Source organism: Salvelinus sp. IW2-2015, linkage group LG18 (assembly GCF_002910315.2).
Source record: "Salvelinus sp. IW2-2015 linkage group LG18, ASM291031v2, whole genome shotgun sequence".
NCBI classification, from domain to species: domain Eukaryota; kingdom Metazoa; phylum Chordata; class Actinopteri; order Salmoniformes; family Salmonidae; genus Salvelinus; species Salvelinus sp. IW2-2015.
The window spans coordinates 46,982,160-47,009,926 of NC_036858.1; the positions used below are offsets into that span (position 1 = coordinate 46,982,160).

Sequence of the window (27,767 nt, forward strand, 5' to 3'; positions counted from 1 at the left end):
CCATCTCCCTAGCCATATAAATACAACCCATCTCCCTAGCCATATAAATACAACCCATCTCCCTATCCATATAAATACAAACCATCTCCCGAGAAAGCTAGAGAAGTGCCTGTTAAAACATGTGCATTAGGATGATAAAGAAGGCACTCATTCAGTGTAGGCGAGGAATGCTTTACATAATTTGTGTCAGGGTTTATCTGAGAACCCAAAGCTATGGCCTCAAATAGCCTGCCCTGTGAACAACTGGGACATGAGGTGACTCACTCTTAGTTCCTGTATGTATCTCCTACTGTAAGGAGTTCCACTCATCACCATCAATCATTAAGTTAAACATAGGGAGTGAAAATACTCACTACATACATGGAACTGAGAGAAGCGAGAGAGAGATTTACTGCCACCTGCAGTTATGGAATGTTTCCTCACAAGTATAATTCATTGGCTGATATATCCTGGTGACCTGGATGAAATGATGTGGTCCTTCCTTAAGTCCCACCCAGTTGACTACTTCAAAATGGTCAAAGTCCTCAATGGCGCTGCCCATGCCAAAACAGGATTTTGGCCACTAAATGTAGAGTCTCTCTCTCTCTCTCTCTCTCTTTCTCTCATTCTCTTTTCTCTCTAAATGTTTTCTCTCTCTTTCTCCCCCAACTCTGTAATGGAGCTCAGTTTCCCTGTCCTTAATTTTACAGGCACGCACATACAAACACACACACCACATACAGAGAGGAGTGTGGAGGAGGTGGTGACATCAGAGCCAGTCTGGAGGGGGCGTGTGTCTCTAATGATATCTGACCTCATGACCTGCTCCTAATCTTTACCCCTGACACCTCCTCTCATATGTCCTTTATACATCATCAGCCCTTCCCACTCCTCTCATCTGTTTATCCATCACTCCGTTACACCGCCTCTCTCCTTTCCTCTCATTAGTCCATCTACCACTCCTTCACACCCCTGACACCTCCTCTCTCCTTTCCTCTCATTAGTCCATCTACCACTCCTTCACACCCCTGATACCTCCTCTCTACTTTCCTCCCGTATAATTTTCTTTAATCTGTCTATCGACCATTCATTTCGATCTATGCTCTCTACAATCAACCCCTCTCCTTCCTCTCTCTGCATCAATTCCTTTCCTCCTTCCCTCCTGGTTTCTTAGCGCTCATACTGTATTAATCAGACGTTCCTTCCCATGGAGAGGTAGAGAGGAGGAAGTAGGAGGGAAAAGGAGAGATTGCAGTAGGAAGGAGAGAGAGAGAGAGAGAGAGAGGCTATTCTAGAAGGAATATTCAGTAGGGAAGTGACTGGAGTAATAAAGTAAACCAACAGAGGGACATTACTTTATAGCCTGAGCGAGCTCTGCGGCTCACATCCCTGCCTGTGGTTACTCATCATTAAACACACAGTTATGAGAGAGAGGTTGAGAGAGATAAATGTACTCTGTGTTCTACTGCAGATATAATACAAAATTATATACATATGTGCAGCACAGTGTGTGCCAGTTTTACGCACACACACACACAAAGAGAGGGAGAGAAAGAGAGAGAAATAGATGGAGAGAAATAGAGAGCAAGAGTATAGCATACAGAAAAAAGACTGAAAAAAAGAATGGTGGTTACGCCCTTTCAAAACTCCCACTTTACAGTCTTGTCACACACACATCCACTTAATGCATCAGTAAACAGGATGGCTTTATCTCCTGCGGCACCACAACACACCTTGTCTGAGGAGAATTGTCCATTAGCCACGGCCACCTTAACCCCTGCCTGCACACAGCCAGCTAGCGCCTGCTGATATGTCTAAAGGCTTTTAACGGATGGTTAATGGTGGTTAAGTGCTCGTTTTTTAGATGATTCCAGGGTCAACAAGTACATTCATTAAATAATTTGAAATGCTGTTGAAACGCTTCTTCTGTCCCAGGTAATCTCACACACATAAAGGTTAACATTAACATACACATCATATACTTTCGCTACAGTATGGATTTCGTATGGGTTTCTGGTTCGGACTAACATATTCCCTGATGTAGTTCAACTGTATCTATTGGAACAATTCTCTTGAGTTGAGCCATGGCTGTCGCTAATAGACTGATTCTCTCTCTCTCTATCTTGAATTTCCTCACAGGAGGAGGATAATAAACCATTCTATTCCTTTGACTAGATCAGAGCTTTCTGTTTGGACTTAGGGTTCAGCTCCAGACCAACAACATCCAAGATAATGTTTGGCCCAGGCTGCCATCTGTCTGTCTCAGCAGGTAGCTGTGCTCTGAGTCCCCTAGGTCTGTACCTTGCCAATTAAACTGACCCCTGTGTGGCACGGGTCAACAAAGGTCAGATAAGGTCGGGCAATGTCCTCTGTATCGCCACATACTGTAGTAGTGTGTGTGTTTAGGTAGTGTGAATAATGAACACTGCTGTGATGATCACACCTGCTGCACACACAGCATACGCTACAGGACACGATTAACCGACATTTCATTTTTTGGGGGTTATTAAACAACTAATTGACCGACGTCAGTTAAATTATTTGAATACCATTCATTTATTTTTTGTGAGCCCAATGCAATGTTTCTCTAGAGAGAAATAAAATAATTCAAGAGAGAAATCAGGTCAAGAACTACGCTGAGCTGAAGGGAGTTGTAGTTTTCATTAAGCAAATATTAAATTTCATAGTAATTTCAATTTTTCTATTGATGTCTACCCACTGTGGACCTGACAGAGACAATGGAATATTTTTTGAATGTTCACTATTTTTGTCTTTGAAATTTCTATTAAAAAGCTCTAAAATCATTGTAATGTCATTATTTCATAATGCATTTAACGTAAAAAAATAAATAATAATGAAACCGAAAACTGTGATTATATAATTTTTTTATAATCGAACCAAAACCGAACCGACCTTAAAAGTCACTAATTGCTCAGCAATATAAATTATACACATCAACTCGAACACACATTACAGACGCCAACACACACTGTGATGCACAGACAGAAGTAAAACCATGAATAGGGAAAAGGAGAGAGAAAGAGATGCTGTAGAAAGAAAGAGGAAGAGAGAGTGAGCCTCTGGCCAATGTCCAGTGTGTCTGCAGGTAATGGCAGGTTGTAGGTGACAGTGAGAGGTCATTGAGGAGGTGTTCATCTTTCCATCATGCCCTATAGGGGGAGGCAGCCAGCTCCAAACCCAACGGAGGCGACATTAAACTGGGCACACAGGACCGGAGCACTACATTAATTTTCAACTTTACAGTGCCTTCGGAAAGTATTCAGACCCCTTGGCTTTTTCCACATTTTGTTAGGTTACAGCCTTATTCTATAATTGATTAAAATTTTATTTTTTTCTCATCAATCTACATGCAATTCCCCATAATGACAAAGCTTGAAACAGCTGTATTTTGGGAGTTTCTCCCATTCTTCTCTCCAGATCCTCTCAAGCTCTGTCAGGTTGGATGGGGAGCGTTGCTGCACAGAAATGTTCAGGTCTGTCCAGAGATGTTCGATCGGGCTCAAGTCCGGGCTCTGGCTGGGCCACTCGAGGACATTCAGAGACTTGTCCCGAAGCCACTCCGGCGTTGTCTTGGCTGTGTGCTTAGGGTCGTTGTCCTGTTGGAAGGTGAACCTTCATCCCAGTCTGAAGTCCTGAGTAATTTGCTCCGTTCATCTTTCCCTCGATCCTGACTATTCTTTCAGTCCCTGCCGCTGAAAAACATCCCCACAGCATGATGCTGCCACCACCATGCTTCACTGTAGGTATGTTTCACTGTTTCTTCCAGATGTGATGCATTCATGCCAAAGAGTTAAATGTTGGTTTCATCAGACCAGAGATTCTTGTTTCTCATGGTCTGAGAGTCTTTAGGTGCCTTTTGAAAAACTCCAAGTGGGCTGTCATGTGCCTTTTACTGAGAAGTGGCTTCCGTCTGGCCACTCTACCATAAAGGCCTGATCGGTGGAGTGCTGCAGAGATGGTTGTCCTTCTGGAAGTTTCTCCCATCTCCCCAGAGGAACTCTGGAGCTCTGTCAGAGTGACCATCGGGTTCTTGGTCACCTCCCTGACCAAGGCCTTTCTCCCCCGATTGCTCAGTTGTCTGGGCGAACAGCTCTAGGAAGAGTCTTGGTGGTTCCAAACTTCTTCCATTTAAGAATGATGGAGGCCACTGTGTTCTTGGGTACCTTCAATGCTGCAGAAATGATGTTGTACCCTTCCCCAGATCTGTGCCTTGACACAATCCTGTCTCGGAGCTCTTCGGACAATTCCTTCAACCTAATGGCATGGTTTCGAGTCTCATAGCAAAGGGTTATGTAAATAAGCTATTTCTGTTTGTTAGTTGTAATACATTTGCAAAAATGTCTAAAAACCTGTTTTCGCTTTGTCATTATGGGGTATTGTGTGTAGATTGCTGAGGATTTTGTTTTTTATTTAATCCATTTTAGAATAAGGCTGTTATGTAACAAAATTTGAAAAAAGTCAAGGGGTCTGAATACTTTCCCAAAAGCACTGTAAAATCCAATTAAACACTTCACTGTCCCGGATGTTAAATGATTGAGTTTAGCCAGCGGAAGCAGAGGTTAGGGAATTAGAGATATATATGGAGAGAGAGAGAGAGAGAGGGGAGAGGGATAACTAGAGGGTCAGTGGGTTCACATCCTAGCTGAGGAACACAAATATTAAACTCTACGCTGCCATCTGTCGAATCCCCAGCATTAGAACTAGCCTGCATGCTAAGCTATAAGCTAAGCTATTAGCTACCGAGCTATAGGCTAACTGAGCCAATTAACCAGTTAGCTATGGTAAAGAGATAAGACTGAGCCAATCTCTCCCCATGCAGTCACAGTTAATGGGATGAATCCTGTAGGATAACCCATCACACATCTGCAACACACACAGACACAGACACAGACAATCACATACTGTAGCCTAGGGGTCAGCAACAGGCGGCCCACAGACCACAACTGGCCCGCAAGTGATTTATTTTGGCCTCCTAAGTTTTTGGTAATAAATAAATAAATAAATATTTCATGTCTGGTTGAAGCATTCCTACAAAAAAAAAAAAAGTGTGATCCAGTCTCAACGTAATCAAGGTATGAAATTATTGGTATTTTCAAATACACTCTCTTTTTTTGGGCTCAGTTGTGGTCAATTTGCAGTGCTTAAAATTATTATTATTATGTTACGGCCCCCGACCAGCTGCTCCTATAAAAATCGGTCCGCTGCTGAATCTAGTTACCTACTCCTGCTGTAACACATCTCTCTCTCTCTCTCTCTCTCTCTCTCTCTCTCTCTCTCTCTCTCTCTCTCTCTCTCTCTCTCTCTCTCTCTCTCTCTCTCAATAAGAAAATTGTGTTCTATTCTCTGAGGCTTCCTTTCATCTATTTCCCCTATCTTCCTTACTCCTCCTCCCCCTCTTTCCCTGCCTACTGAAGGCATATCTGTGTATCTCCGTCAACTCCTCACCCTCGACTTCATCAATGAGTCACATCTCTATTACAGCTGCTCAGTGTTGATAGAGGATGGTCGTTAAAGTAATTCCGGGTAATAATTTCTCTCTGACTGGCAGCGAAGAGCACATATGCTGCTGTGTCATTGAGATAGGCCTGGGGAGGTTCTCTGCAGTCAGTCACAGTCTCGGTGTTCTTGTCACAACTCAGCAGTCTCTCTTCTCTTTAGTGGTGATAGCCAAACAAATGAATCATCTAGCACCATATTAGCTTGTGGTGGGGCTGTCACTCACAGGTCACAGAGAGTACAGACACAGAGACACACACACTTATGACACACCCATCTGCACAGCCACAGAGGCACACAGTCACACCCATCATCCAAAGTCCCAAAAGAGATGGGCAGATTCATGAAAGGAAATAATGACAGAGTTGTCAGGGGAGTTATTAACTGACTGTCAGGACATTTATCTGAGACGGGGGAAGAAGTGAACCCTGTGGTCAACGGCCACACATACACACACGCACATCCCACATGAAAAAATACTATAGTATATATATTATGGTTAAATACTATGGCATTCACTGTATGTTTTTGCGGACATTACTGTATTATTTACTGTAGTGTTTTTGCTGTCTGTAGTATACTCTATTATTTACTGTAGTATTCCACAGTATACTACAAAATCCTATAGTAAGTACTACTCATGATCGAGGTATACTACAGTAGGTAGTATAGTATTCTACAGTATACTACAGTTCAAAATTATATAGTAAGTACTGTAGTATTCTGTAGTAAACTGTATTTTTTAATGTGCGATTCCACACAGCATTGCTGCCCCACAGGTATGGAGAAGCCACCAACCCACCCACTGGCGAGAATTTCACACCCAATCTCCATCAACACCCTGGACCAAGTCACAGTGGGAAGCCAATAATTTCTCTTAAACTAACTTGTGAGAAGGCTAGCTCTGCAAATGCTACGCTGCCTGACACACTCTCCCTCTCTACTGGCTTCAGAGCAAATATAATCAGAGGGGCTGCAGGGCGAAAGAAAGAAAAAAAAGAAAGAAAAAAATATAAAGAGAGAGGGGAGGTAAGGGAAGATCAATATTTCATGACTGTATGTGCATTTTAAACACAGCAGCAAGAGGTAGAGATAGAGAAAGAGCTAGACAGAGAGAGAGAGAGAGAGGGTGAGAGAGAGAGAAGCACACACGCACAGACCGCTTTTAGAGGAAACAAAAGGAGCTTAAATACCTGGGGTGTGTGACGGGTTAGTGTCTAGTCGATCCAGGAGGCGCACACACACACACACACAAACGCACGCACGCACACACACTCCCGCTGTCAAAACGTCAACACAGCCTAATCCCAGATAAGAGAGCGGAGACAGGGCTTGTCATTAATTGAGCCAGAGCGGGAACAATTGGACGACACAGTAGATAACTAGCGCACAAACACACACACACACACACAGTGATACTCATGCTGTAACTTTCAACACACTCATACACACACACAGAAACAAAACAACACACACAAAACACATTCACACCTCGACGAAAATCCAAAGTGCTTCAGTGGCCACCCTATTAGACTGAGCTTATAGTCACACACTCACAGAGTTTTCAAGGCTAGTTGCCATGTCCTCTTTAGAAATCAAACTGTTCACACATAGACACTGACAAGCACACATAAAGTAATAAGGCAACAACGCTATGCTCTGACAAGATGGCATCTCTAATCAACAGAGGCCTTGGGATGCCTTGGAGTGGGACTGCAGTGCTCCAGATTTCCACCAGTTGGTGTTTACATTGAAAATCAATCTTCTGAGGAGATGCTGTAGCATGCTAGTCCGTTGCAAGAAAGGATTGCACACACGCACGCGCTGTGGCAGCCGGCAGGGAGAGGTGAGGGGATTGGTGATTGAGGGGAGATATCTGGCAGTCCATTTGCCCCACCCCCGGGCCTTATATGGACTTCCTGCCCCAACGAGGCAAGACTGTAACTCGTTAAACCAGGTAGTGTTTGGGGATAAAAGGGGGAAGCAGCCTGCACAGCAGGGCAGAGTAGGAGAGAACCAAGAGCATTATGAATAGTGGGAGAAGAGAGATAACCATCTGTGCGAGAACATTACCATCTGTGAGATAACATGTTGTGACCTGGACTGTTGGACTAACACCCTTGTGAACTGGACCGGATTGGCTGAGGACCCGAGTGTGAGGCTTACCCCTGGAAAACGGAACGGGCAAAGAGAACGGCTTGTGGACTGTGAGGTGATTGGTGAATTCCTCCTTCTTTCCCTGTGTACAAAAATCCCAAATAAACTTCCCCTTTGCATTCTATTTGTGCTACTGGTGCCTGTTTTGTTATTGAACTTGGTGACGTGGAAACCCCACACCCTTGATCTTGCTACAGCACGCACACACACATACACACACTCGCACGGCGGTCAAAGCATTCAACTCACCGGCGCTGACAGTGATGGCCTCGATGAACTGGTCTCTCCAGCTGTTAGTCCCCACCAGCAGGGCCAGGTTAGTCTTCTTAATCAGCTTGTCCACAGTGTTCTGCACAGGGAACACCAAACACATGGAGTTCAGGAAGAACATATTGGGGAAATGCATATAGGAAAGCAAGGGCATCTAGTCCACAAATTCATATAGGACACATGACTATTTCTGTCTATAAAACATATGTACCTGTCTGTAGTAAGCATGTATTTAGAATAAACAACGAGGGTAAAGGTTGGGTAGAGAGCTTGGGTGTTGTAAGTACTGCCTCGGCCATGTAATGTAACTGCTATAGTAGCTAACAGCCAGTCCTCGGGAGCTAGTTAATGATGCTTTCCACATACTATGATAATAACATAGGCCAGGAGGATAGAGAGCGGAGGTTCAGTCTGTTACTGGGCCTTTAGCTGCAATCCTCTCTTTGATAAAGGCTGCTTCCCAGAGGACAGGTGCAGGTGCTCCTAGAGTACACTCAGGAAATCAATCCTCATCACAGCCTGTATAGATTCCAAAACAGGAAAAACTGGATTTCTCTCCCTACAGAAGGAAACAACTCCTCCTCGATCCATCCCTTCCACGACCCTTCCTTCACTCCTGGGATGACAGCTGGATAGTACCCCCCTTCTCCTCTGTCCATCCCCTTCTGTCTTCCCTCACCATCGGAAGGAAAATCCGATATTCCCTTCTCTGGAAGGAAACTTCAATGGGAATTGCTTTGACTGAAGCTTTGGAAAGTAAATGGTGGGATGGTTTAAACTCAGGTTTATACAGGAATGGACAACTACACTATTCTCTCCAGCTCTGCTAAGGTCTCAGATATAACATATTGATATTTGGAGAAATAGACGGACAGCTTCATCTACTGTCCAATTCCTAGCTAGGTGTGTTGGATTGAAGTTGTGCAAAGAAGAGGAAGAGAGAGAAATCTACTGTCTGCAAATCACCTACTTCCTCAGTCCTATCTGTTAGCCCCAGGCAAGGGATTCTGGGTCTTGGTTGACGTTAATCTTAAAGCGGAAAAGTTGCAGACTACCGTCTGAAAGTTGAAGCTCTTTTGAAGCAGCCACTCGCTTTGACTCTGAGGTTAGACACAATTAAACTCTCCAGCCCCCCCCCCAGGATACAGAGTCCTTCAGCTAGCTATAGGATCCATAGGCCCCTTCCCTCCCATAGCCTCCCACCCAACCTCACAGTGAGAGCCACTCCAGTAAGAACAGGAGACGATCCGTCAAGTGCTCACAAGCATCCACCCATCAGTCTGAAGTGTGTGTGGGAGAAAAAAAGCATTTGCGTGTGTGGACACACACACACACACACACACACACACACACACACACACACACACACACACCACACACACACACCACACACACAACACACACACACACCACACACACGCATCGGCCGCACCGACCTTAATATTCATGATAATCACATCTGTGTTTGTCTGAAGAGTGTGTGTAAGTGAAAGAGGAGAGCATGCACATACACAGTTATATCACTCCATGATTACTACATATGCGTGTATGTCTATCTGAGGAGTCTCTGAGGAGGCTCTGAGGAGTGCATTATGTGAGAGAAAGGAAATGGAATATGTGTAACACACGAGCACACACCTTAAACTCATAGGATTCCTCGATGATGATTTCAAGTTTGACGTGATCCCCAAGCGTGGGTCGACCCATATCAGCGATGCGTTGCTCCTCATCATCCTCTCCTGTTAGCGGCACCACCTCTTCCACCTCCTTCTCAGCCACCTCTGTAGCTGAGAGACAGAAGACGGTGGATTGTGACTGACGCCCATGACAACTGACATGTTGTGTAGTAATATTGTGGAAGCCATCGACATGAAAGTGGTACATTTAAGCAGTAAGGCAGGCAGGTGTGGTATATGGCCAATATACCATGGATAAGGGCTCTTCTTAAGCATGACGCAACGAGGAGTGCCTGGATAAAGCCATTAGACGTGGTATATTGGCCATATACCACAAACCCCCGAGGTGACTTATTGCTATAATAAACTGGTTACCAATGGTATACAGTCTTATATACCACGGCTTTCAGCCAATCAGTATTTAGGGCTGGAACCACCCAGTTTATAATGTGGTGTAAAATATGCTTTCTTGTTTTTCCTCACCTATTTACTTACATAACCCTTATTTAGCCAAATGGTGAGCAAAACTCTCTTTGACAGACAGACTAAATGGTTGTTTCAAGAAAAACAACATGATTGTAACCCTTACAGCTCCCACCCCCCAGAAGATGAATAGGTCATCCACTCCCCCCTCCCTCCCCCATCGCCCACCACCTCCAAGCCATCATATTCATCACAGAGAGAGGCAGCCGAGGTGTGCTTCCAAGTTCCCAGCAAGGGAAATGAGAATACTATGGGAATGGGCCCTGCAGTCTCTCCCTGATAGATGGGCTCATTCCGCTGGGTCAGAGTGGTGCTGGGAGTAGGGTAGGATGGAGGGAGAGAAGAGGAAGAGGCTTATGATGATTGCTGAGGTGATGGGGTAGCAGGGAGGGATAACAGCAGGGGGGATGGGGCAGGTTAACGTCAATGGGTTCATGCTGGGTTGACACAAATGATCCAGACCTGCCACACAACGAAGGTACATAACACATAGAACCAATAAAGCTATGCAATCATCCATGCATATACCTTTGACCACTATTTGAGGAAGACCTGGCTGCTTGACTTGAAAGAACAACAACATACTGTGCTATTCTCCAGCTCCCGCTGGAGGCTGCTATTTATGATGTGGTGTCATTAAGGCTTTGAGGGAAACTATTTCTTATTGTTAGTAGAAGGATTGAATCCATCAATGAGTTGCCTTCATTTGTAGTTTTTTCTTCATCCTGGTAAATGTGCATATGCATCTCTGTCACAGTGGAAGGATCTCAGTAGAGGTCTCACTCAGCGTGGAGCAGCTAGGTCGTGTCAGTGGGTAACAAATGTCCTCCTCACTGACCTCTAACCAGTGTGGAACACACTGCCTACTAGTGTCAGCCTCAGCCCCGCCACCCTCAAACTGATCAGAGGTCAGTGAAGAACAAGGAGAGTGCATCTCAGCTACATGTACGGTAAATCTGCAGGGCTTCCTTGAAAAGAGACCCTGGTCTTGTCACGACTCCCAACGAAGGTGGCTCCCCTGCCTGTGCGGGCGGCGCTCGGCGGTCGTCGTCGCCGGTCTACTAGCCGCCACCGATCCCTTTTTCCTTTTCATTTCATTTTGTCTTATTGGTTGCACCTGTTCCCTGTTTCGTTTCTTGATTTATGTCTATTTAAGCCTGTTAGGTCCGCCTAGGTTTGTGTGGGTTTGTTACTCTGTTGGTTGTGGATGTGTTTTCGTGTTTGTTTTCTCCGGACTGTTTGGTCCTGTGTTTGGGCTGGTCTGTTTTATGCACCCTGTATTTTGGCGTGACTGTTTTGTTCCGGAGAATAAATTACGATTTACCGAACCCTCTGCTCTCTGCGCCTGACTCCAACCCACTACTCCTAGTAAACTCTGACAGGTCTCAATGGGACTCCCTGCCTAAATAAAGAAGAAGTGGATTCTACAGTGGACAACTGCACCACATTGCCAATAGTGCAGAAATCCTAATGGCATACATTTATTACTCATATTTTATGGCTCTTCAAATCCACAGGAATGCATTTGGAAGTAACTATCAAATAGAATTGAAAACTTAACCAACTATGACAACTTAAAAACGTTCAAAATGCCATGTTGGATGACTGTACAGTACACCCATCATTAAAGGCCCAATGCAGCCATTTTTATCTCAATATTAAATCATTTCTGGGTAACAATTAAGTTACTTACTGTGATTGTTTTAAATAAAAAAATTATAAAAAAAGGATTCTTAGCAACAGCAATTTCTAAAGCAAAAATTTGGGAGTGGTCTGAGTGAGGAGGGAAAAACAGAAAACAAGCTGTTAAAGGAAAACTCCACCCAAGAACTATCTTGTGGTATTTGATTCATTGGTCCATTGTTGACATAATCCCAAAATGTTTTGCTTGTCAGCACTCAGGTTTTCAAGATATGTAACTTTCAAATTACTGAAATGATCCCTGTATGGTGCATTTTGCAGTTACATATCTGCATCATACGGGATGATTTCTGTACTTTGAAAGTTACATATCTCAAAAACAGACTTCAAATTTCAGGTGTTTTTTTTCAAACAGCTCCTACACTAAAACAGCATTATCATAATTTTCACACTTTCACAGTATTGTTCCAACCTCATAGCATGGAAACACTGTATATATAAAACAAAGGAACATCACATGTTTGACTGCACTGGGCCTTTAAGCTATGCAGTCGGTCTAGACTTTTTACAAGCCCTCCAATGATATATAAGAGAGGATTAGATCATAATGACTCCATTTCATGAGATCTTGTCAAGTGTGGTTAAATCATGAGATGATTAAAGGCCTATTTCCTGAGGTATTGTCCACTTTGTTAATATCATTAGGGGCTGATATGTGTATGTTGGCAGAGGGATATCAAGCTGCATTCGCCATTAGGTTTGTCAGAGGTGTATTTGGTGGAGGGATTCTCACTGGTATCCAGGTAGTTAGCTACGATGTTACTGTGACAACTTGAATGCCTGTGCAGCTGGTTGAGCCGTACAATACAATAACACTCTGCTGCTGTGATGGTCTGTTCATAGATAGTAGTGGAGGGAGGGGAGAATTAGGACAGAAAACCACCACAGGCTTACAGAATCAAGATCCAAGAGCATTTTCTATGGACATTCTAACAGCAAAGCCATTGTTGTGTCAATGTTTCCCCTATATTCATTTAGCAGTGATAACAATGATATATACTGTACAAAAATATAAATGCAAATGCAACAATTGAATTGATTTTCCTGAGTTACAGTTCATATGAGGAAATCAGTCAATTGAAACAAATTCATTAGGCCCTAATCTATGGATTTCACCTGACTGGAAATACAGATCTGTTGATAAAAAAGAAATGGGCCTCAGGATCTCGTCACAGTATTTTTGTGCATTGAAATTGCCATCGATAAAATGCAAACATGTTCATTGTCCGTAGCTGATGTCTGCTCATACCATAACCCCACCGCCACCATGGGGCGCTCTGTTCACAACGTTGACATCAGCAAACCGCTCGCCCACACGACGCAATACACGTGGTTTGTGGTTTTGAGGCTGGTTCGACGTACTGCCAAATTCTCTAAAACAACGTTGGAGGTGGCTTATGGTAAAGAAGTTAACATTCAATTCTCTGGCAACAGCTCTGGTGGACATTCCTGCAGTCAGCATGCCAATTGCACGCCCCCTCATTGGTGGCATTGTTGTGTGACAAAACAAGACATTTTAGAGTGGCCTTTTATTGTCCCCAGTACAAGGCACCTGTGTAATGATCATGCTGTTTAATTAGCCTCTTGATATGCCACACCTGTCAGATGGATGGATTTACTTGGCAAAGGATAAAATACTCACTAACAGGAATGTAAACTAATTTGTGCACAAAATTTGAGAGAAATAAGCTATTTGTGCATATGGAACATTTCTGGGATATTTTACATGGTGTGTTTATATTTTTGTTCAGTGTATATATACACTTAACGAATATTTCTACCGAGACCCGCTTTTAAAGGGATAGTGTGAGATGTTGTCAATTAAGCCTGTTTTCTACTTGCCCAGAGTCAGACCAACTCTTGGATGCCCTTTTTATGTATCTGTGTGTCAACTAGCATTAGCCCAATGACAGGAAGTGTATGGGAACAGCTAGCATTATAGCTGTTCCCATAGACGTCCAGTTGTTATGCTAACGCTAGATAGCAATAGCTCGGAAAACTACATTCAACTTCCTTTAAAAAAAAAAGGTGCCGTGGCAAGCATCGGTTATATTTCAGATGGTGTCATGGTGTCATTATGTGCATTTTGGAGTAGAATGTCCCTTTAAAAAGGCACCAGAAATTACATTCTCACAGTTCTACAAAACAATATCTCCCCCACACACCCACTACCTTTGCCACCGCTGCTGAAGAAAATCCCAGGGGAACAGTGCAGTGTTCTACAGCATTCTACATGTGCTCTGTGAGGCTGGAAGGATATTCTGTCACTACATTATACAACTTGTCAAGTTGTGAGAGGAAGATGTTATGTCATACCATGACCTAGTTGTCACCTCCCTGAACCCATAGGCCCATGATGACATCACTATAAGCTGACATGACTTTGTAGTGAAAGGATATGGGCCTACTGTGACTTGTCCTACTAAACTGTGTCAATTCAAATCCAAAATGAAGAATATAAAACAGACAATGTCTTGGAGACTGGGTATGGATATTGGAACGATGTTTGGAGAAAAATCCTGCTATTATCTAATACAAACTACACAGGGTTTTATTGGCTCTATGCTCTCTCTCTCTCTTCCTCTTCCCTCACTCCCTCACTCCAAACCTCTGGCCTACTCTCTCTCTCTCTCTTCCTCTTCCCTCACTCCCTCTCTCTCTTCCTCTTCCCTCACTCTCTTTCTCTCTTCCTCTTCCCTCACTCCCTCACTCCCTCTCCTCTTCCCTTCCCTCAAGCTCCCCTCTCTCTCTTCCTCTTGCCTCACTCCCTCCAAACCTCTTTCTCTTTCTCTTTCTCTTTCTCTTTCTCTTTCCTTCCTCTTCCCTCACTCCCTCTCTTTCAAACCTCTTCTCTCTCTCCTTCTCTCTCTCTCTCTCTCTCTCTCTCTCTCTCTCTCTTCCTCTTTCCTCACTCCCTCTCTCTCTTCCTCTTCCCTCACTCCCTCTCTCCAAACCTCTTCTCTCTCTTTCTCTCTCTCCTCGCCGCCTCCTCCCCTCCCTCCCTCCCTCACCCTCCCTCCCTCCCTCCCTCCCTCCCTCTCATTCTCTCCAACTCTCTGGGGCGTGTGGCAGTAATTCAGAACCACCGCTGTCCCACGGTCTAGTGCAGTGATCTGATTTGGTGCGATGGGAACCATTCAGAATGCCATTTCCAGTTCGCAGCCCGGCAGTGCATTGTGGGTTAACATCAGCTCCAAAGCCATTGGTTCCCCTCAGTCGCACCACCATTCAAACCCAGTCACACTGGCGCAAGCAGAGGAGGGCAGAGGTAGAGGGGCCAAATCAGGACCAAAAGACTATGGAGGAGGATATTTTAGCTACTTTTCCCATTACTCATAAGGGTGCTTTAGTATGGCTCGGTGACCAACCAAATGTGTACTGTATATGCTGCTGTCTTGACTATGTACCAGATGAACAATGAGATTATTAATCTCACAGCGACAACCTGGATAAATAAATATGCTTTCAAAATGTGTGAAATTAACCGGTGCAGCTCAACATAGCCTATTACTGACTGAGTGGGCTGAAAACGCTACAAAACGGTGTCCAAGGCCAGATCACGCCAGCTGAACAGCATGTAAGCCTTAATTACCATGAGAGTGTGGTGTTAACTGTGTCTAATGAGTGACTTAATGAACTCAATTAAAGAAGATGTGAGTCTCAGGTGTAATTACTACAGCCGCAGTAACCTTGTTATCCATCCCCTTCCTCAGAGTGGCGGCTACCGCACCGTGCCACCGCAGAATACATCTGACTGACACTGGAGGGAAGGAGGTCTGGAACGCTGTGTTTTTCTATATCACTGTGGCTCTCAATCATCCATTCGACATGCTGGGAGAGATGTTTGGTTAAGCCTCCTGTGTGTTTCTCTCTCTCCCTGTTTAAAAAAAATCTGCCCTCTTCCTATCTTCGTTTCTCTCCCTCTGTGTGTTTCTCTGTTGTGTTAGTCTCAGTGTGTGTTCATTGTGTTTCCCATCGATGCTTCTCCAACGTCTGTGGTTGAGTGGAGTTCAAACGTGCACATTCGCCTTTTTGGAGAAAAGCTATTCTCTCTCTTCTTTTTCTTCGGGAGGAAGAATGCAGAAGGCTTAATGCGAGCTGACGGCTGTGGGCCATCGCGAGGTTGCCATGCTTTGATAATCTGGTTTCAGAGGAGAACAGAGAACATCTAAACAGAGTGAGGGGAAGATGAGCGTAGCTAGAGAGGGGTGTAACAAGATCCCCTACCGCTCCAGTCCAATCCATCCCCCACCTCTGTCTTTAGATGAGCTAGGGAGTGTGTGTGTGTGTGCGTGCGTGTGTTTGTGTGCCTGCATTTGTGTGTATGTCTAGAACCACCCAGTCTGGAGAATGCTCTCAATTGGTTCTGTTTAGACTGAGCTATGTAATTTGTTTAGCTTTTTAAAGTAGAGCTTTTCCACAAGAGTAAAGCACAGCCCACCCTCTCATCCAGAGTCAGACTGTATCCACTGAAGCCTATCTGACTGCAGGGATGAGGCCTAGTGAAAACAATGGAACTCTATCCTACTTCAAAGGACACTAACAGTTAAGAGGCAGTCTAAACAGCATCTGGGTCTCATGTCTTGGGCTATCTTGAGCATGTGGACGATTTGAATCTTTAAAGCTGAATAGCATCTGTATTATATTAAAAATAATTGAATACAAATGTGCATGTTGTGGAGTTTAAAAATGATATTAATAATCCAGTACTGATAATCTCCCAAACTATGGAGGACAGAGTATCATTACTATCCTGTGGAGAGCCAATAGTGTTCTCATTAACTTTTTTCAGAGAGGGTTTGTACAGTAGCTCACTCCAGAAATACTGTAGCAGGTGTGAAATTGCTGCAAAGATGTTGTGCAGGGGCAGAATCATTATTACACTGGGTTGTTTCAGTATTTCATTCTTAAAATCCTTTTATGCAGTCAAATGACCAAATCGCCCTATATTGGCCTCATGGGTGGAATGTTATTCATATTTTTCATCATTTTATGATTAAGAAAATAAAATAAAAATGTATATACAGTGCCTTCGGAAAGTGTTCAGACCCCTTGACTTTTTCCACATACAGCCTAAAATAGATTTTTTTTTTTTATCCTCAGCAATCTAGACACAATACCCCATAATGACAATGTGAAAACAGGATTCTAAACTTTTGCAAATGTATAAAAAAACAAACATATTTACATAAGTATTCAGACCCTTTGCTATGAGACTAGAAATTGAGGATCATGTGCATCCTGTTTCCATTGATCATCCTTGAGATGTTTCTACAACTTGATTGGAGTCCATCTGTTTTAAATTCAATTGAATAGACATGATTTGGAAAGGCACCCACCTGTCTATATAAGTCCCACAGTTGACAGTGCATGTCAGAGCAAAAACCAAGCCATGAGGTCGAAGGAATTGTCCATAGAGCTCCGAGACAGGATTGTGTCGAGTCACAGATCTGGGGAAGGGTACCAAAAAATGTCTGCAGCATTGAAGGTCCCCAAGAACACAGTGGCCTCCATCATTTTTAAATGGAAGATGTTTGGAACCACCAAGACTCATCCTAGAGCTGGCCGCCCGGCCAAACTGAGCAATCGGGGGAGAAGGGCCTTGGTCAGGGAGGTGACCAAGAACCTAATGGTCACTCTGACAGTTCACTCTAGAGTCACTCTAGAGTTCCTCTGTGGAGATGGGAGAATCTTCCAGCACTCCACCAATCTGGCCTTTATGGTAGAGTGGTCAGATGGAAGCCACTCCTCAGTAAAAGGCACATGATAGCCCACTTGGAGTTTGCCAAAAGGCACCTAAAGACTCTCAGACCATGAGAAACAAGATTCTCTGGTCTGCTGAAATCAAGATGGAACTCTTTGGCCTGAATGCCAAGCATCACGTCTGGAGGAAACCTGGCATCATCGGTGAAGCATGGTGGTGGCAGCATCATGCTGTGGGGATGTTTTTCAGCGGCAGGGACTGGAAGACTAGTCAGGATCGAGGAAAAGATGAACGGAGCAAAGTACAGAGAGAACCTTGATGAACACCTGCTCCAGAGTGATCAGGACCTCAGACTAGGGAGAAAGTTCACCTTCCAATCTTCCAACCGACCCTAAGCACACAGCCAAGACAACGCAGGAGTGGCTTCGGGACAAGTCTCTGAATCTCCTTGAGGGGTCCAGCCAGAGCCCAGGTCTCTGGAGAGTCCTGAAAATAGCTGTGCAGCAATGCTCCCCGTCCAACCTGACAGAGCTTGACAGGATCTGCAGAGAAGAATAGGAGAAACTCCCCAAATACAGGTGTGCCAAGCTTGTAGCGTCATACACAAGAACACTTGATGCTGTAAACATTGCCAAAGGTGCTTCAACAAAGTACAGAGTAAAGGGTCTGAATACTTATGTAAATGTGATATTTGCTGGGGTTTTTTAACAGTTTTTGCTTCGTCATTATGTCACGATCGTTATAAGGAGTGGACCAAGATGCAGCGTGGTATGTTTCCATCCTTTTTATTTAGAAGAGTAACTCAAAGAAAAAACAATAAAGCGAAAAAACGAAAAGTGAAGCTCAAAGTAGTGCTCGCAGGCAACTATACCTCGACAAGATCCCACAAAGCACAATGGGGAAATGGCTGCCTAAATATGATCCCCAATCAGAGACAACAATAAACAGCTGCCTCTGATTGGGAACCATACCAGGCCAACATAGATCATTAATCACCTAGATAACCCACCCTAGTCATTGTCACGCCCCAACCCCCATAGAGAATAAACAGCTTTCTATGGTCAGGGGGTGACAGTACCCCCCCCAAAGGTGCGGACTCCAACCGCAAAACCTGACTCAATAGGGGAGGGTCCGGGTGGGCATCTACCGTCGGGGGAGGCTCCGGTGCGGGACGAAGTACCCACTCCGCTCGCATATACGTCATCTTCCATGGCGGCTCTGGTGCGGGAATCGTCCCTGGAAGCTCCGAACCGTGGCTTGTCGCCGGAGGCACCGGACTGTGGATCGTCGCCGGTGGCTCCGGATCGTAGATCGCCGCCGGAGGCTCCGGACTGGGAACCCTCGCAGGAGGCTCTGGACTGGGAACCCCCACTGGAGGCTCTGGACTGCCGACCGTCGCCGGAGGCTCTGGACTGCCGACCGTCGCCGGAGGCTCCGGACTGGGAACCCTCGCAGGAGGTTCTGGACTGAGAACCCCCGCTGGAGGCTCTGGACTGCAGACTGTCACTGGAGGCTCTGGACCGCAGACCGTCGCTGGAGGCTCTGGACTGCCAACCGTCGCTGGTGGTTCCGGACCGTGGACCGTCGTAGGAGATTCCGGACTGTGGACCGTCGTAGGGGGTTCCGGACTGTGGACCGTCGTTGGAGGTTCCGGACTGGGAACTGTCGCCGGAAGCTCTGGACTGGGAACTGTCGCCGGAGGCTCTGGACTGGGAACTGTCGCCGGAACCTCTGGACTGGGAACTGTTGCAGGGAAGCTCTGGACTGGGGAGGCGCACTGGAGGCCTGATGCGTGGGGCCGGTACAGGTGGCACCGGGCTGGTGACACCCATCTCAGGGTGAGTGCGGGGAGGAGGCACAGGACGTAATGAACTGTGGAGACGCACTGGAGGTCTGGAGCGTAGAGCTGGCACAACACGTCCTGGACAAATGACCACCTTCGCACGGCAAGTGTGGGAAGCTGGCACAGGACGCACTGGGCTGTGAAGGCGCACTGGGGATACAGCGCGTAGAACCGGCGCAGGATATCCTGGACGGAGGAGGCGCACTGGAGACCAGGTGCGCTGAGCCGGCACAACCCGCCCTGGACAGATACCCACTTTAGCACGACAAGTGCGAGGAGTTTGCACAGAACGCACCGGGCTGTGAATGCGCACTGGAGACACAGTGCGTATCACCGCAAAACATGGTGCCTGACCGGTCACACGCTCCCCACGGTGAGTACGGGGAGTTGGCTCTGGTTACAAAACCTGACTCCGTCAACCACCCCGTGTGCACCCCCTATTTTTTTTTGAGGCTGCCTCTCTGGCTTCTGTTGTGGCCGCGAACCCCGGTGTCGTCGTTGTTGTTCCCTCGCTGCCTCCGCCTGCTTCCATGGCAGGCTTCTGTCTCCTGCCATAATCTCATCCCACGTCCAGGATGTCCTCCACTCCTGGCTTTCCTCCTGGGCACGCTGCTTGGTCTGTTGATGGTGGGATCTTCTGTCATGATCGTTATAAGGAGTGGACCAAGATGCAGCGTGGTATGTTTCCATCCTTTTTATTTAGAAGAGAAACTCAAAGAAAAAACAATGAAGCGAAAAAACGAAACGTGAAGCGAAAAGTAGTGCTCGCAGGCAACTATACCTAGACAAGATCCCACAAAGCACAATGGGGAAATGGCTACCTAAATATGATCCCCAATCAGAGACAACGATAAACAGCTGCCTCTGATTGGGGACCATACCAGGCCAACATAGATCATTAATCACCTAGATAACCCACCCTTGTCATTGTCACGCCCCAACCACCATAGAGAATAAACAGCTCTCTATGGTCAGGGCGTGACACATTTCTGGGTATTTGGTGTAGATTGATGAGGGGGGAAAAAATATATTTTTTTAGAACAAGGCTGTAACGTATCAAAATGTGTAAAAAGTCAAGGGGTCTGAATACTTTCCAAAGGCACTGTTTATAAAGTGTAATATTGGGACGCAAGCTCAAACTCTATATCTGACATATTACAGGTGTCTTCTGTTTGTAAGCCCATAACTATGTATGTGAGGTGTATACTTTTGTTTCAAAGTAAATTTGTTTAAGACTACCAAGAAACACTCTGTGTGACCCTGGTTTAGCACACAGTAAAATGTTTTAATAATGGCTATTGCTGCAGAGGCGAGGTGAATTTTAGTATAGTACATTAGTAATGCTAGTAATTGCCCTTAATGGCTACAGTTTTTTTGGGGGGTGGGGGGTTATTTCCACCAAATCTTCAGTGGATTGACTCCTTAAGAATATCAATCCTCCCAAACTATTATGTGAAGAACAAGCTAGTGGTGTGAGACTATTCCTGGAGGGATGAGTGCACTTGAAGGCAACTCTCTCGAAAACTCCATCTTCAGTCTAGCCAATTAACCATAGACATAAACATTTTCCATCCCTGTCTCTCTAATGTGCCGGCTATAATTAGTCTACTACTTTTACCAACATATTAAAAATCTCCCATACACAGGGTAAATGCATATTTACATTACCCATTTCATAAACATAGTTTAGTGTTAGTGTAATTAATGAACCCGCACATTTTCAGCCTCATTAGCTCAGTACAGGCGACACATACCAGTGCATCGTGCGGCTCTTATAGATACCAGATTCAACGTCGTCTTTTTATAGAGACCTGCCACTAGGGGAAGACAATTATGCTATTCAAGTCATTAGCCACAAGCCCTCCAGACACTTGTTTCAGACCACTGCTTTAAGACACACAAACATATTCACCACGAAGACACTCAGGAAACCAACACAAGGCACTTACATGCAATTGAGAACAGAGGAGAAAAATAAATAAGAGCGGGGAGAGAGACAGGGCGGACAGGGCCGACAGGGCGGACAGGGGGATGAAGATGATGAAGGCGGGGATCCAGACGACACAGAGGAGGATCGTATAAAGACCCCAGTCACATGCAGTTCTGCTACACCAGGACAGGCTGCTGTCAGCACGGATCACTCACTCCGACATGAAGAGAGGCATGCTGGGAGCGATGCTGGGGCCTGGGGGTTCTTTGGAAGGCCACACTGTCTGTCTGCCTGTCTGCCTGCTTGTCTGTCTGTGTCTTAATGCCTGGCTATTGTGCGGCAAGTATAAAAGGTGAATCATATCAGACATGTTTCTGTTTGAGTGAACGTAGGTTACTTTTCATTAAAACATTTTTTACACCTAACTTCAGTTCTCTTTGGAATTGATTGTACATATTTGAAGTATTACTGTACCAAGCTCTAAGTATATCACATGAAGCGCTGCCAAATTTCTGTCTATAAAAGAAACCCCAATCTCCGTAATGCACAAGGATTGAGAGAGCTAATTGCGAACAAACACTTTGCCAGCCTTCAATCTTGTTTTGGTTGTGTTTCCCTCTAAGGCAATCAGAGTTTCACATTAATTAGTGGCTGTGTTTGTCAGGGGAAGCGGAGGTACTCCAGGGACTGCAGCTGTTTGCCTTTCCACGTCCGCATGGAGCCTTTGCTGTGTCAGTGGGCCTTAAAACAGTGTCTCTCCTCAGTCTCCCTACACGAGTGGAGGCTAGTGATTCTAACGGAGCTAGCTGTGTTAACGATGTTGGCGGGGCTCTGATAAAAGAGGAGGCACTAATTAGTCTTTGCTTGTTGGGCTGTCAGTAAGTCATCGCCCATTCTTTCTGATCGCTCCCTCCAGAGGCCTGCTGGGGATTCGTGGACTACATCTGTGGCTGTGTGAGTGGAGACGCACACACACATGCGCACACGCCCCAGTGGAGGCTGGTGGGATGAGCGAAAGAAGGATGGGCTCATTGTAATGGCTGGAATCGAATAAATTGATCGGTATCAAACACGTCACACAAATGGAAACCACATGTTTGACGCCGTTCCATAAATTTCATTCCAGCCATTAAAACGAGCCCATCCTCCTATAGCCTCCCACCAGCCTCCACTGACACACACACACCACCCACACACACACACACACACACACACACACACACACACACCACACACACACACACACACACACACACACACACCACACCACACACACACACACACACGTGAGTACAAGGACACACACGCACATGCATACACATACATACACAGAGACACATGCACACACACACACATGCATGCACGCACAAGCACACAGTCACGAACACACACACACACAACACACACACACACACACACACACACACACACACACACACACACACACACACACACACACACACACACACACACACACAGACACACACACCACACACACACACACACACACACACACAGACACACACAGACACACACAAAGCAGTGAGGATGACAACAGTTTGCTTTTGCTGTGTTCTCATTCCAGGGGAGCATAACTCAAACATGTTGATCCAGCAGCGCTCAGCTGGCCTGAACCGAGCAGTTCAGCGGTAGTTACAGTCTGCTCACATCAAATAGCTCCATCCATAACCGCGCTTGTTAAAGATAACGCAATAATAGAATAATTTGCCCACAGAATTTACGGCCATTACTGTGGTCTGTCAGAGCCCTCCCCCTCGGACACATGATGGCCGCCCAGAGACACAGTCTCCTGTCTCCGGGACGATATCCCTCACACTGCTGTGCAGTCAGCCAACTATAACAAGACGTGGGAGGGAAACCAGGGGACAATAATCACCACATAAGAGAGGAGACTGGGTAGGGCACTGGTGGACTTAATCAGAAGGACAGAAGGGACACCAGGGGGACCAGTAGGTTGGTCATAAAACTCCCAGCAGCCACCAGCGTCTGCAACGGCACTAAAACACACAGCAAACAGATTAGCATCACTGCTTATGGCAGCATCTGTGTACTAATAGGTTGAATCCTATTCCTCCTGTTGTAAAATTAAGGCTTTTAAAGCTTCACGCCAGAGATAGGGAAGATTGAATTGCACACCTGTAATCGTATTTGCTCTGTAATGATCTGGCATCTCTAGTCTGGTTGTGACTTTGATGTTCTTTAATGGTTGTTCTGGTTCTGGTTGTCCTGTAATAATGTTTAATTCAACCTAACCTCTTTGATCAGCATATAGTATCATACATGGATATCATAAGGTGAATGCACCAATTTGTAAGTCGCTCTGGATAAGAGCGTCTGCTAAATGACTTAAATGTAAATGTAATACATCTTTATCATTAACATGGCGCTATTAATAAATAGATCAGGAGTGATAATAACAGGAACATTCTCCATAAATGATGAAGAAACAGTTAGGGATGGAAAATTCATTAGTGTTTCAGAGTTGAGATTAAAACTAAGAAGGTTATTATGAGGTACTAACTGGGGTACAGGATAAACACAGTGGGACAGACACACACTCTTGGCCAGGAGTGGTGGGTGGTATAAACAATCTAATCTGTGCAATTATCTCCACTGTTTATTTCTGTCACTGCTGCTGATGCACATAAGATAATGCAACCTTGTGGGAAGGATATCCTGTAAGCTTAGGGACTGACATGGCATCATTAGAATGCCACATTTCCGTCGGGCATATTTTGGACACCCATTCCAGCGCACATACAGTACAAGTCCACTAATGCACTAACGCAGGGTTGGACGAGCATTGTCTTTGTAGGTAGGAATTCTTAAGGTCAGCGGACACAGGTAGTTGAGCAAAGTGAGAATCGCAGATAGCCAGGCGGGAGAGAGAGAGGTGAGGAAAGGTGTGAGTACACTGAGTCAAATAGAGACTTTGGAGGAGGAGATTAGAACAGAAAAGCGAAAGGAGAAAGTAACAAAGTAAAGGAGGAGAGGATAAAAGAGAAGAGGAGCCAAGTGAGCTCCAACTCCAGTGTGTTCAGTTTTCAGCACTCTCACACCTGTCCAGCCTCTCGTTCTCCAGTAGGGCGTCTGCAGCTCTAGGGTGAAGTAGCTGTGCTTATCATACTCCTCACGGTCAAGTATTTTAATGGCTATGGTCTTCCTGCAGGGACACAAGACAACAAGGCAGCGGGGTTGGAACCATGCATGTTAAACACACACACACACACACACGCACGCACGCACACACACACACACACACGCACACACACAAACACTTGACCAGTCGTGGGAATGAGAGGTGGTGGTGACACAAGGTGGGCCACTGAACGTTCATTTCCGCCGAGGGCACACTGAGTGGCAGATGAGCACGCTGCGTGGTGTGTGTGTATTTGTGTGTGTGTGTAATTGGAAGTCCTACTCTTTCCTGTGGTGATATGAATGCTCTCTACCTACAGTAGCATCCTCCTAGCCCTCTTGGTGCCTCCTGCTGGTGTGAATGCTCAGTGCAGGGCAATGCAGCGCCGTGCAGTGGACGCCAGGCCCAGGGTCAGAGGTCAGAGGTCAGGGTAGGAGATTCTGAACCCCCCACCTGTAACCCCCAGGACTATCTCCCCCACCTTTACTGTCATTGGTCTCCATCAGGCGAGGCTCTCCCATCTCCACGTAGAAGGTCTTGTTTTTCTCGTACTCCTCGTCGTCAATGATTCTGACCTTTATACATTTGCTAAAGGAAGAGAAGAAGAGAAGAAGAGAGAAGGAAGAGACAGTGAGGAAATGACAGGTCGGAGTATAAAAGGAGGAAACAGAGAGAGACAGAACATAACACAGGCAGGCAGCAGGCAGCAGGCAACAGGCAGCAGGCAGCAGGCAGCAGGTAGAGACAAACCACAGTGAGTTCTGAAAGACAGCATGTGGAGAAGAGGATGGGTAGAAATCTGAGATGATTTTGAATGTAAGTTTTGACCAATGATGGAAAAATCTCACTCCATCACAAACACATATCACGCTCAAACCAAGCAATCACATTCTGAAACCACTTCATCACTCTGCCAAATCTCTTATTACACTTGACGATGATAGCAACTATTTGGATTTCCGGCACACACACCCATCTGTTGAAGTGGTCTGTCAGGTATTGACTATTCATAAGTAGATCTGAGTGTGTTTAAGGTCCAGCCCAGAGTGGGGTCTGACAAACTGATCCTAAAACCACTAAGCTGGCACTCTGACTGGCCCAATGCATAATGACTCCTCATCACCCACGGCAACACTTTCAAAAATTTTAATTTCACCTTTATTTAACCAGGTAGGCCAGTTGAGAACAAGTTCTCATTTACAACTGCGACCTGGCCAAGATAAAGCAAAGCAGTTCGACAAAAACAACAACACAGAGTTACACATGGGATAAACATTCGTACAGTCAATAACATAATATAAAAATATATATACAGTGTTTGCAAATGTAGCAAGATTAGGGATGTAAGGTAATTAATAGGCCATAGTGGCGAAATAATTACAATTTGGCATTAACACTGGAGTGATAGAAGTGCAGATTATAATGTGCAAGTAGGGATACTGGGGTGCAAAAGAGCAAAAATATATAACAATATGGGGATGAGGTAGTTGGGTGGGCTATTTACAGATGGGCTGTGTACAGGTGCAGTGATAGGTAAGCTGCTCTGACAGCTGATGCTTAAAGTTAGTGAGGGAGATATAAGTCTCCAGCTTCAGTGATTTTTGCAATTCGTTCTAGTCATTGGCAGCAGAGAACTGGAGGGAAAGGAGGCCAAAGGGGGTGTTGGCTTTGGGGATACTGTGGGATACTGTATGCAAAACACTTCCCCTCACAAGAGTTCACACTGTATATCGTTCCATAGTTGCACTATCTATTGCACTATCTATTTGATTGGTGCAACTGCACCCATTGTCACCCTGTCTTTCAAAGAGACCTTGCAGTGTATGTTTTGTTAACATCCAAAATCCTGATCAAAGGGATAGTTGTCTCACTTCAACTCCCTGTACTGTTGCCTGTATAGGCTGGGTGTGAACCGACCGTAAGACTCTGTGTTGTTTACTGTGAGAAAAACAGCCCTGTTGTGCTGGTCTCACCCCGTAGCGTTGCACTCACCACTTTTAATGCAGCATATTCTCTAAATGTAAAATAGTCCTTATTATTCATTTGGTGTGTGAGTGTGTGTGCCTCTGGGTCTTTGTGTCTGAGTTCGTGGGTGTGTGTACGTGTACATGTGTGTCCTGTGTGAGCATATTAATGTTGAGGCTGAAATGCTGAATGGAAAACCACTTTTAATTGTATCTGTTTTCCTCCCCCACTCTCTCTCTCTCCATGCTAATAGTGATGCCCATGGAGGGATGCTACGTTCTGATGAATTGGAAACAGTGAAACAGTGAACCAGTGAACCGGTGTGTTCTGATAAATCATTCCTAAAATACATCACTGCCACTTGAGCTGCCCATCTTCATCAAACTCCCTCTCTGACCGCCTCCTCCCTCCTCCCTCCTCCCTCCTCTCGATATGCAATGGCAGTCAGCTAATCCCCTCTCCGCTGCATAAAATCACTCACTCTGTTTCCCTCTGCAAGGCCCTAAATTCTCCTCTTCCTCTACAAAACCCCTCCTTGCTAGACATTTCCCACAACATCCAGGCATCCAGATGTTCCCTTCCGCTGTATCACCGCTCCAACTAACCTCCTTCGCCCCATAACAAACCCAGCTCACCTCTATCCCATTTGTAGCAGCACTAAGTGACCCCTCTCTCACCTCAAACATCTAACTACTTCCTCTCCTTAACAATACCCACAGAACACACCACTGCCAACTCTTGTAACGGGAGACAACGGATTACATTTCACATTGAATCCAAGGAGCCAGAATAAAACTGTTGATCTCTTGATGAATCAAAGGCTTGAGTAAGTCCCAGTGTTGGTTTTGGCAGCGGTCTTGGACAGAGACAATAGGCTGTTATCAGGAAGGGCAGTCGCTATTGGTTACAGATTTGGACCAGAGCCTAATCTCTTCCTTTCGGTCCAGGAGTGACAAGTGGTGATATCCCAGTGGGCAAAAATAGGTAAAAACAATGTTGTTTCCACGTCATTTAAACCAAATAATTAAATGTGATGACGTTGAATCCATGTGGAAATCTGATTGGATTTGCAAAAAGTCATCAACATAAGGGAATTTAGTATTTTTTTCACACACACACTCACATACACACACACACACTCACTCGCTCTCACAAATACGCACGCACACACACACACACACACACACACAGAAACAGTGAACATTTTTGAAGTAATTCATGTTTACACTGTACATCTGAAAAGCTGTGAAATCACACTGGCTGTGTGTATGTGTCCTCTGTTCATGTTGAGAAGGTTGTGAGACCTCCGGCCCCATAGGCTAATCAAAACACCAGATGTCCTTGCAGATTGATTGGCCCCACACTGGGACAGTACAGTACAG

At 45.3% G+C, this 27,767-nt stretch overlaps 1 protein-coding gene across 1 annotated transcript in view; it reads right to left on the reverse strand.

Moving 5' to 3' along the window:
- The window catches only part of LOC111978289 (sodium/calcium exchanger 1-like), a 170,827-nt gene that overhangs the window by 12,136 nt on the left and 130,924 nt on the right, over positions 1–27,767 (reverse strand). The window contains 3 exon segments of the mRNA XM_024008266.3: positions 7,899–8,002; positions 9,562–9,710; positions 24,902–25,008. Of these exon segments, the coding sequence (XP_023864034.1) occupies positions 7,899–8,002; positions 9,562–9,710; positions 24,902–25,008 (360 nt within the window).